Source organism: Dermacentor variabilis, unplaced genomic scaffold (assembly GCF_050947875.1).
Source record: "Dermacentor variabilis isolate Ectoservices unplaced genomic scaffold, ASM5094787v1 scaffold_24, whole genome shotgun sequence".
Lineage (NCBI taxonomy): Eukaryota > Metazoa > Arthropoda > Arachnida > Ixodida > Ixodidae > Dermacentor > Dermacentor variabilis.
In genome coordinates, this window is record NW_027460412.1 from 1,139,729 (window position 1) to 1,151,804 (window position 12,076).

Genomic DNA, 12,076 nt, shown 5'->3' on the forward strand with positions numbered 1-12,076 from the left:
AACAGCTTGCGTTTCCTTAATGTGTCCGCCGAATAATCATTCTGAATGGAAATTTGTGTTCCCTTGAGCTTTCGCGCGTCTTTTAGGACTTCCTGTTTTTCGTTGTAATTTTGAAAGAATACAATGACTGGCCTTTTCTCTGCCGCCTTTCCAATGCGATGTGTTCTTGCGATAGGTCAACATGTTACATTGAGTCTCCTACAACAAAGATCTTCAATCACTTTTGCGCCAGGAGCTGTCTCATTTTCACCCCTGTCTTCTTGTATGCCAAAGATAATCAGATTCGAGCGTCTGCTCCTGTCTTCAAGGTCTACTACTTTAGCTTGAAGCAACTTTGTTGTCTGTTCTAGGCTGTCAACTCGCGAGACGCGCCTTTCCAAATCGCTGAAACGCTCATTAAGGTCATAAATCATTTTTCCTATGTCACTCTGCTGATTCCTAAGGGTACGAATTCCAGCAAGTTTATTAAGTAGTTTTGATATGGGGGACCATATGGATATGGACCAAGGGTATCTTGTAAAATACACTTTTCAAGCAATCTGTGTTCTTTTTCCTGTGATTTATACTGCAGGAACTACATCCCTTAGCAACAGGATTACTTCTAACGCAAAGCTGTGCAAGCTTTCTAGGCGCAGAGAAAACAACATCGATGCCTGCTCTTTGTCCTATTTAGTTCATTTTATTTACCACGTACATGGAGTTTCACATAAGTGGTTGGAACGAGGAAAAGAAAGCTGCATTAAAAACAGCTTGACTGGCCCCACGTCCCCGGTTCACTAAGGCAGCATGGCAATAAAAGAAAAATACATTTCAACATCGGTGTCAAATGAGAAAAACATAATATGCACAAAAGACATATTTTACAAAAATTGAAATTTAACTGAAACATATTTAAGACATCATCATCATCATCAGCCTGGTTACGCCCACTGCAGGGCAAAGGCCTCTCCCATACTTCTCCAACAACCCCGGTCGTGTACTAATTGTGGCCATGCCGTGCCTGCAAACTTCCTAATCTCATCCGCCCACCTAACTTTCTGCCGCCCCCTGCTACGCTTCCCTTCCCTTGGGATCCAGTCCGTAACCCTTAATGACCATCGGTTATCTCCCTCCTCATTACATGTCCTGCCCATGCCCATTTCTTTTTCTTGATTTCAACTAAGATGTCATTAACTCGCGTTTGTTCCCTCACCCAATCTGCTCTTGTCTTATCCCTTAACGTTACACCTATCATTCTTCTTTCCATAGCTCGTTGCGTCGTCCTCAATTTGAGTAGAACCCTTTTCGTAAGCCTCCAGGTTTGTGCCCCGTAGGTGAGTACTGGTAAGACACAGCTATTATATACTTTTCTCTTGAGGGATAATGGCAACCTGCTGTTCATGATCTGAGAATGCCTGCCAAACGCACCCCAGCCCATTCTTCTGATTATTTCCGTCTCATGATCCAGATCCGCCGTCACTACCTGCCCTAAGTAGATGTATTCCCTTACGACTTCCAGTGCCTCGCTGCCTATTGTAAATTGCTGTTCTCTTCCGAGACTGTTAAGCATTACTTTAGTTTTCTGCAGATTAATTTTTAGACCCACTCTTCTGCTTTGCCTCTCCAGGTCAGTGAGCATGCATTGCAATTGGTCCCCTGAGTGACTAAGCAAGGCAATATCATCAGCGAATCGCAAGTTACTAAGGTATTCTCCATTAACTTTTATCCCCAATTCTTCCCAATCCAGGTCTCGGAATACCTCTTGTAAACACGCTGTGAATAGCATCGGAGATATCGTATCTCCCTGCCTGACGCCTTTCTTTATTGTGATTTTGTTGCTTGCTTTATGGAGGGCTACGGTGGCTGTGGAGCCGCTATATATATCTTTCAGTATTTTTACATACGGCTCGTCTACACCCTGATTCCGTAATGCCTCCATGACTGCTGAGGTTTCGACAGAATCAAACGCTTTCTTGTAATCAATGAAAGATATGTATAAGGGTTGGTTATATTCCGCACATTTCTCTATCACCTGATTGATAGTGTGAATATGATCTATTGTTGAGTAGCCTTTACGGAATCCTGCCTGGTCCTTTGCTTGACAGAAGTCTAGGGTGTTCCTCATTATATTTGAGATTACCTTAGTAAATAGTTTGTAGGCAACGGACAGTAAGCTGATCGGTCTATAATTTTTCAAGTCTTTGGCGTCCCCTTTCTTATGGATTAGGATTATGTTAGCGTTCTTCCAATATTCCGGTACGCTCGAGGTCATGAGGCATTGCGTATACAGGGTTGCCAGTTTCTATTTAACACAGCATGCTTAAAACAGAAGTGTTAGAGAGTGTGCGAACGTTTTCATAAGAAATATTGAATATATTTATTGTCTTCAGCAAGCAATAACTTAAGGTTTGAAAGCCATAATTTGTGCGCGGCCGTGGCACATACCTTTTTTCCGAGTGTCTGTTTAGGCGCGAAGGATTTAGTTGCAAAATAGCTACACTGTGTATATAACCGCGATTTCTTACGGTATCAGATCTAAAGGAAACTAATAAAGTGTATTCATATAGCACATTTAATTTAATTACATCATATTTAACGAATAGTTCTGAAGTGTGTGCATTAAATCGTAGGTTTGCAACAGAACGTAGAGCCTTTTTTGTAGGATAACAAGGTTATTTATGGATTGCTGTGTTCCGTTACCCCAAATTAAGTTACAATAACGCAGATGTGATGCGAAGAGTGCCTTAAAAATCGAAAGCTTTTGAGGAACTGGCAATACACGCTGACATTTTCTCAGTACGCCCAAGAACTTGCAAAGTTTGTTTTGTAAATGTTCCGTATGGTGATTCCATTTCATATATTCGTGAAAAATTACACCTAGAGATTTTACTGTAGAAGAAAATTCAAGTTTATTATTATTCAACATGAGATTGTAAGAATGAGAGAGGTCATAAAGTGAAGATTTAGAGCGAAAAAGAATAGCTTTAGTTTTAGAGCAGTTAAATTGTAAAGAATTGCTAAGTGGTCCAGCTGCATATCTTTTCTAATGTCAAGTTAGCTAGATTCACAAGATCATCTATATTTGTTCCTGATAAGAAAAAAACTTCTATCATCAGCATAGATTATGTATTGGGCTGAATGGTCAACATTTACAATATCATTAATATATTTAATAAAGAAAAGCGGGCCCAATATGCTGCCTTGGGGAACTCCATATTTAACAGGTTGCATAGAAGACAGGGTTCTGCTTATCGATACACATTGATTTCTGTTAAGTAGTTTTGAATTAGATTTAGTGCTACACTACGAACTCCATAACACTGCAGCTTTCCTATTAATGTTTCATGGATGATTTTGTCAAAGGCCTTGGACATATCTAAAAATATGCCGAGTGTAAATTTTTCTTGCTTCAATATTTTTAAGCATCAATTCTTTTTGAAACAGTAGAGCCCTCGCTGTTGAAAAACCTGTTCTAAATCCGTATTGCGATTTAGTTATGACGGAATGTTTGTCAAAAAAGTTTGACAGTCTAAGATGAATAATTTTTGCAAGTCCTTTGGAGAATAGGGGAATGATTGAAATAGGTCTATAATTCCCAAAAATGTTTTTATCTCCACTTTTGTGTATTACCGTCACCTTAGCATTCTTCATGTTCTCTGGAAAAATGCCAGTTCGTAAGGAAAGGTTATAAATATTTGTCACACACGGGCTAAGTAGATGAATAATATATTTAATTGGCTCCATTTTTAGATCATTTATGTCCTCGCTCTTACTCATCCTAAAGTTTTTAAATACTCTTAATACTTCATTTTCATCAGTTGGGTAAAAAATATTCATTCCTTGAGCGGCACGGGTAAGTAATCAAAGGCACTATCTTGATGTGAGCTCTCAGTTCCAGATGTAAAGTATTCATTAAATTTGTCAGCTAACTCCTTGCCTTTGATAACTTCATTATCAACTACAAGTTCTTCTAAACTACTTTTTACTCTACCTGGAGATATATATGATGGAGTGTAATTTATTCCACCTTTGTTTGATATCTGTGACGCCCTCGAACATGTTATAATAGTAATTTCTTTTTTCTTGCCGTTGTTTTTTAATAATCAAATTTCTGCATTTTTTAAACATCCTCAATGCCTCTGGATTTCGGTTAACTAGGAATGCATGAAAAAGCCTATCCTTTTCCTTCATGATTTTTAGGATCTCTGTGGTCATCCAAGGTTTACGGGCACGCTTCGGTGTTTTAAAAGCCTGAAGTGGGAAATGTTTGTTATAAACTGAAGTGATCGTTCGGATAAAGTTGTCGTAGGCTAAGTCAGCACAAGAGAAAGAAAATAAGTCATCCCATTGCGGTTGCACAATTTCATCATGAAATCGCGAGAGTTTAAATTTACAGCTCTATAATATATACCAGAAGCAGCCTGTCTAGGTGTGCAGCAGGATTGGTGTACAATAAAATAGATGAGTAGGTGATCACTGATAGCGGTACAAATAGTGCCAGAAAGTACGGAATCAAAGGGGAAGTTTGTTAAGAACAGGTCTATTAATGTTGCGCTCGAGTCAGTAATACGAGTAGGAGTGACAATGACATTCGTTAAAAAGTGGGAATCAAGAAGTGCCGAAAGATACTTTTGCTTGTTTGTGCTTGCTAGCATATCAATATTCAAGTCACCTCCCACCACGAGTTTACATCCATTCTCATTAATGAAGGAAAATATGTTACCTAAAAACTGTATAAAATTGTTTATGCTGCCGTCGGGTGGTCTGTATACTGCAACAAACACACAGTTTTCTACTTTCATACATACAATTTCAATATCATCCGTGCATTGAGACCACTCGTTAAGCCATTCGTATCTCATCTCATCTTTAACATACATACATACATACATACATACATACATACATACATACATACATACATACATACATACGCCACCTCCTGTCCTTATTTTCCTATTTAAATCAACTGGATTATAACATTCGATATTAATAACGTCCGATTCATCACGGTACCAAGTTTCTGTTAGCATAACTATGGAGAAATCAAATTTAAACTCATCAAGAAGAATAAACAGGCTGCCCTCTTTGCAGCGAGCAGACTGCATATTAATGTGAAGCACAGGTAGGGGTGATATGCGCTGGTCTAAAATGCGTGAATTTAGTTCCGATAGACTAGAACCCATTCTATTAGAATCCGTTAGTAGACAGTGGTGATAACATATGCATACAGAAATTGGGGGCACGACACCGCATGCAACACCATGCTCACCCCACGTCTGTTTCTGCAGATGCTCATGTGCTGCCTATCGCCTGGTTCGGGCTCTTCCCTTGAGCTTCTGCCACAGCCCAGCACCGTGTGCCTTCACGAGGCAGGCAACTGCATCGTTGGATGGCCTACGGACCCGCCGACACCCCCGGAAATCCCAGACCCAGCCCGGATTCTTCTCCTGGCCTGGCAACCCCTATCATCGATTACGTCACCGATCACGCATTCCGAGCACAGGCTACTTAAGGCGCAGCAACGAATCGACCACTTGGGGCACGACACCGCATGCAACACCATGCTCACCCCACGTCTATTTCTGCAGATGCCCATGTGCTGCCCATCGCCTGGTTCGTGCTCTTCCCTTGAGCTTCTGCCACAGCCCAGCACCCTGTGCCTTCACGAGGCAGGCGACTGCATCGTTGGATGGCCTACGGACCCGCCGACACCCCCGGAAATCCCAGACCCAGCCCGGATTCTTCTCCTCGCCTGGCAACCCCTATCATCGATTACGTCACCGATCACGCATTCCGAGCACAGGCTACTTAAGGCGCAGCAACGAATCGACCACTTGGGGCACGAGACCGCATGCAACACCATGCTCACCCCACGTCTATTTCTGCAGGTTATTTGCCTCCGCTACTCAGCCGGGTACCGGAGTGACAACCGTTATCTTGTTGCGGTGTCGTGCCCCTACGACCCCGATTGGGACCGTGCTATTCGCATGTGTACGGATGCTGTTGCCTTCAATTTGCTATACCACCTGCTATTGATTCTTTCCGGTGACGTTGAGCTGAACCCCGGTCCTACCAAAGAAATTCTGGCTGTCATAACTAAACTCAAAGAATGCCAAGATACTATGCAGACCGAATTTAATGACCTGAAAACCGCTCACTTAGCACAGGACAAAATGCTCACAGAAATTAGCAACCGGCTAGCCGCACTGGAAATCGCACACCCGAAAACCAATCCCGACCCAGCTGCCCACGAGGCAACTCAAATCAGGCGTGACATCGCGGTTCTGAAAGCGGCTAGCAACGACACTAACAATCGAATGCGCAGGAAAAATCTTCTGTTTCTTGGTTTCGATGACACAGAAAAAGAAACTTGGCAAGAGTCTGAAAAAAAGATCCTAAAACTTTGCGCTGACACTTTGAAACTGCAATTGGACGGAAACGCCATTGAACGTGCGCACCGCTTAGGCAAATATTGTCACGTGGTGGTGACGTTAAGAACACAGTAGCAATACTGCGAAAGGCAAAACTAGATTTTATTGGGCGAACCTGTGCCCACAAAACAGGCTACACTTATAGCACAACGAAAGCGGCGAACAGAGTCGGCGATCGTCGGAAATCAGATCAGCGGGTCAAGCGCGTCGGCTTTTATAGAGCAGTCGTCGAATGTTCCAGACTAATCGTTTGGACCCGCGTGCCTTCCACAAAGTTCTACACCATTCGCGTTACGCGATGAAATCAGATAACACAAGGTTCGGCGACAACAGACAGCCGCGTAGAAGCATCGATAACTTTCCAGAAACGTCGGATACATGCAGGCGCGTCCGTCGCTGTGCGATTACAGTTGTTAAGCGGCGAAACGTGGTCGCCCGATAAAGATAAGCACACGTGTCAATACCCCCCTCTTAAAAAGCATCGACCCGATGCTGCATACAAACGAAAGTAATAAAGAAAAACACCCGTAGCAAAGAAAACAATAAAGTAAGGAAGTTCGTCAGCGTCCATAAAAGGGTTTCAGACGCACCACGTGGACCACTTCAGATCGTGCGCGGCGCCGCTGTGAATGCGAAATTCCGTCTGGCACGACCTCATAGTCCAGTGCGCCAATACGTCGAATGACCTTGTAGGGTCCGAAATAGCGGCGCAATAGTTTCTCACTCAGACCTCGTCGGCGTATCGGTGTCCAAACCCAAACACGGTCACCGGGCTGGTACTCGACGAAGCGTCGTCGGAGGTTGTAGTGTCGGCTGTCGGTCCTCTGTTGGTTCTTGATCCGTAGGCGGGCGAGCTGTCGGGCTTCTTCGGCGCGCTGCAGATAGCTAGCGACGTCAACATTCTCTTCGTCAGAGACGTGGGGCAGCATGGCGTCGAGCGTCGTTGTCGGGATCCTGCCGTAAACCAGCTTAAACGGCGTGATCTGTGTTGTTTCTTGCACTGCCGTGTTGTAAGCGAAGGTTACATACGGCAGGACCGCGTCCCACGTCTTGTGCTCGACGTCGACGTACATTGCTAGCATGTCGGCGAGGGTCTTCTTCAGGCGCTCCGTGAGACCATTCGTCTGCGGATGGTAGGCAGTTGTCCTCCTGTGGCTTGTCTGGCTATACTGCAGAATGGCCTGGGTGAGCTCTGCTGTAAAAGCCGTTCCTCTGTCAGTGATGAGGACTTCTGGAGCACCATGTCGCAGCAGGATGTTCTCGACGAAAAATTTCGCCACTTCGGCTGCGCTGCCTTTTGGTAGAGCTTTAGTTTCACCAAACCGGGTGAGATAGTCCGTCGCCACGACGATCCACTTATTCCCGGATGTTGACATCGGAAATGGCCCCAACAAATCCATCCCAATCTGCTGGAATGGTCGGCGAGGAGGTTCGATCGGCTGTAGTAATCCTGCTGGCTTTGTCGGTGGTGTCTTGCGTCGTTGACAGTCTCGGCATGTCTTGACGTAACGGACGACGTCGGCGGTCAGACGCGGCCAGTAATACCTTTCCTGTATTCTCGACAGCGTCCGGGAGAACCTCAGGTGCCCAGCGGTTGGATCGTCGTGTAGCGCGTGCAGTATTTCTGGACGCAGCGCTGAGGGTACAACAAGAAGGTAGCTGGCGCGGGCTGGTGAGAAGTTCTTCACGAGCAGGTTGTTTTGTAGCGTGAACGAAGAAAACCCGCGCTTAAATGCCCTAGGGACAACGTCGGTGTTCCCTTCCAAATACTCGACGAGGCCTTTTAGCTCCGGGTCTGCTCGTTGCTGTTTAGTGAAGTCTTCCGCGCTTATTATCCCAAGGAAGGCGTCGTCGTCCTCGTCGTCTTGCGGCGGGGGATCGATGGGGGCGCGTGATAAGCAGTCGGCGTCGGAGTGTTTTCTTCCGGACTTGTGTATTACCGTGACGTCATATTCTTGTAGTCTGAGGCTCCACCGCGCCAGCCGTCCTGAAGGGTCCTTTAAGTTAGCTAGCCAACACAACCCGTGGTGGTCGCTGACGACTTTGAGTGGCCTGCCATAGAGGTAAGGGCGGAATTTAGCTGTAGCCCAAATGATGGCGAGGCATTCCTTTTCAGTCGTAGAATAATTGCTTTCCGCTTTTGACAGCGACCGGCTAGCATACGATATCACCCGTTCAAGTCCTTCGTTCCTCTGAACTAGGACGGCACCGAGGCCTAGGCTACTGGCGTCAGTGTGGATTTCGGTATCGGCGTCCTCGTCGAAGTGTGCAAGTACCGGCGGCGACTGCATGCGTCGTTTGAGTTCTTGAAATGCCTTGGCCTGCGGCGTTTCCCACTTGAACTCGACATCAAATTTGGTTAGATGTGTTAGCGGCTCCGCGATACGTGAAAAGTCCTTGACAAAGCGCCTATAGTAGGCACACATGCCAAGGAATCTGCGCACTGCCTTCTTGTCAATGGGCTGCAGGAACTTTGCAATGGCAGCCGTCTTCTGCGAGTCGGTGCAGACTCCATATTTGCTGATGACATGGCCTAGGAACAGAAGCTCATCATAGGCGAAGCGGTACTTTTCCGGCTTCAGAGTGAGCCCTGATGACTTGATGGCCTCTAGTGCAGTCGCAAGCCACCTAAGGGGATTGTCGAAATGACAACCTCATCCAAGTAAACAAGACAGGTCTGCCACTTCAACCCTGGTAACGTGTTCATGATGCGCTGGAACATTGCAGGCGCCGAGCATAGTCTGAACGGCATGACGCTGAACTCGTGGAGGCCTTCTGATGTGATGAAGGCCGTCTTTTCGCGATCTCTTTCGTCGACTTCTATTTGCCAATAGCCAGACTTGAGGTCCATTGACGAGAAGTATTTAGCGTTGCAGAGCCGATCCAGTGCGTCGTCTATCCGTGGGAGGGGGTATACGTCCTTCGTGATCTTGTTCAGACGACGATAATCGACGCAGAAACGCAGGGTTCCGTCCTTTTTTTTCACCAAGACTACAGGAGATGCCCACGGGCTTTTGGACGGCTGGATGATGTCGTCGCGCAGCATTTCGTCGACTTGATGCCTTATAGCTTCGCGTTCTCGCGTCGAAACTCGGCATGGGCTCTGGCGGAGAGGTCGAGCGCCCTCTTCGGTTATTATGCGATGCTTTGCGACTGGGGTTCGTCGAATCCTTGATGACGTCGAAAAGCACTCTTTGTATCGTCGAAGTAGACTTCTGAGCTGTTGTTGCTTAATCGCGGGGAGACTTGGATTTATGTCGAAGTCTGGCTCGGGAACTAAGGTCGTCGGGGTAGATGCGGCGGAATCCAAGAGGACAAACGCATTGCTGTTTTCCAGAATTTCCTCGATGTATGCGATCGTCGTGCCCTTGTTGATGTGCTTGAACTCCTGGCTGAAGTTTGTCAGCAACACTTTCGTGTTTCCTCCGTGCAGTCGAGCGATCCCTCTTGCGACGCAAATTTCACGGTCTAGCAGTAGACGTTGGTCACCTTCGATGACGCCTTCTACGTCAGCGAGTGTTTCGGTGCCGACCGAAATAACAATGCTGGAGCGAGGCGGGATGCTCACTTGATGTTCGAGCACACTCAAGGCGTGGTGACTACGAGGGCTCTCCAGCGGTATTGCATGATCTTCCGACAGCGTTATGGACTTCGACTTCAGGTCGATGACTGCGCCGTGTTGGTTGAGGAAGTCCATGCCGAGAATGACGTCTCGTGAACACTGTTGGAGGATAACGAAGGTGACAGGGTAAGTGCGGTCGTGAATGGTAATTCTTGCCGTGCACATTCCTGTCGGCGTAATCAGGTGTCCTCCAGCGGTCCGAATTTGAGGGCCTTCCCATGCAGTCTTAACCTTCTTTAACTGGACGGCGATGTGTCCACTCATGACTGAGTAATCGGCGCCTGTGTCGACTAAGGCGGTGACTGCGTGGCCGTCTAGAAGCACGTCGAGGTCGGTGGTCAGTGATTGAACCCCGCCGTAGTTTGTATAGTTCGTGCGGCGATCGAATTGCCGGTTCCGGATCTCGAGTGTCTTCTCAATGTTCGTCGCCTCACGAAGAAACTCTTCGACGGTCTTCGGTGGGCTTCTTACCATCCCGGCGAAAGGTTCCTCCTTTACACCACGCATCAGTAAGCGGACTTTCTTCTCCTCGGCCATATCTGGGTCGGCGTGGCGGAACAAACGGCTCATTTCTTCCGTAAAGATGGCGACGTTCTCGTTTGGCAGCTGCACTCGGGCGTCCAGCATAGCTTCAGCCCTTTCCTTGCGCACGACGCTTGTAAAGGTGCGTAGGAAGCCGGTACGGAACAGGTCCCATGTTGTCAAGGTCGATTCCCTGTTCTCAAACCAAGTTCTGGCGGTGTCTTCTAAGGCGAAGTAGACATGCCGCAGCTTCTCGTCGGAGTCCCAGTTGTTGAATGTTGCGATTCGTTCGTAGGTCTCCAGCCATGATTCCGGGTCTTCAGCCGCTGCTCCATGGAAGGTTGGCGGGTCCCGAGGTTGTTGTAGGATAACGGGGGACGCTGGGGCAGCCATTGGGGTTGTCTTGACCACGATCTTCTTTGTCGTCTCAGGTATAAGTCCGTGCTTTGGGGGCAGTCCTTGCAGTCTGCGGCTAGCACGCTGGTCTTGGGCGATGTTGGTTCTGTCCTCGGGCTTCGGGCTTGGATCGCTCCCTCTACTCGCCACGCGCGCTCCAAATTGATTAATCCAGCTCATACGTCCTCAAATATGTGCGTTTAAGCTTTCCGTTGACAAACTTCACGTAGGCAATAAGTCATATTTTTATGACATTGCAACCGATGCTGTCCTAGAATGTGCAGAACCCCCTGCATTAGTACTTTCCGCACATCAGTCGCGTGACAAGGCTGATACATACACCGAATGACACAGACTAAACAACAAAGGTCGTTCAAGCAACCGTTCATCTTTGTCAGTAAATGTAAACATTGATTTCACGAACATCAGAAGTGTAATTCCGAAACGTAAGCAGCTACACGGTTTTATCACAAACATCGACGCAGACCTAATTGTTCTCACCGAGACATGGCTGACTGACAACATCAAAGATTGTGAAGTTTTCCCCTTAAATCAGCATTTCACGCTATACCGTCACGACCGCAAGGAAAGGAGAGGAGGCGTCGTCCTTATAGCAGTCAACAACAACCTATCGTCCTCACTCATCTGCCATGATTCCAATTGAGAACTAACATGGGTATGTGTACATAATTCCTCGGTTAAATCACTATACGGCATTTGCTATAGACCACCAGACAGTCATCCGCTTTTTTGTGATCACCTTCGCAGTTCCCTTACAAATATGAAAGATAAATTCTCCGATGCGCCTATTTTTCTTTTCGGTTATTTTAACTACCTTCACATCAATTGGGCCCACCTTTCAGTAACTAATCAATCGCCATTAAATGAATCCAAACAATTCCTAGACTTGGCGCTAGACTTCAACCTCCATCAAACAATAACCAACCCCACTAGAGGCGATAACACAATTGATCTTTTACTCACCAGCTGCCCTGATGACATATCAAGTGTGACAATACTGCCCGGAATTAGCGACCACAACCTTCTCAATGCATCCCTTTCTATACCACTAAAAAGATCACCTACGAAGAAATTAATCACCGACTATAATAGAGGAAACTTT

At 46.4% G+C, this 12,076-nt stretch overlaps 1 protein-coding gene across 5 annotated transcripts in view; it reads left to right on the forward strand.

The window, feature by feature from the left end:
• The window catches only part of DCTN4-p62 (dynactin subunit 4), a 446,441-nt gene that overhangs the window by 426,047 nt on the left and 8,318 nt on the right, over positions 1 to 12,076 (forward strand). For 2 of the 5 annotated variants that reach the window (XM_075678497.1, XM_075678498.1), the window contains one exon: positions 1,607 to 1,684. The exons of the other annotated variants lie outside the window; for them this stretch is intronic. In XM_075678497.1, the coding sequence (XP_075534612.1) occupies positions 1,607 to 1,639 (33 nt within the window). In that variant the 3' untranslated portion in view covers positions 1,640 to 1,684. The remainder of the gene's footprint in view (positions 1 to 1,606; positions 1,685 to 12,076) is intronic. 5 annotated transcript variants of the gene reach the window in all.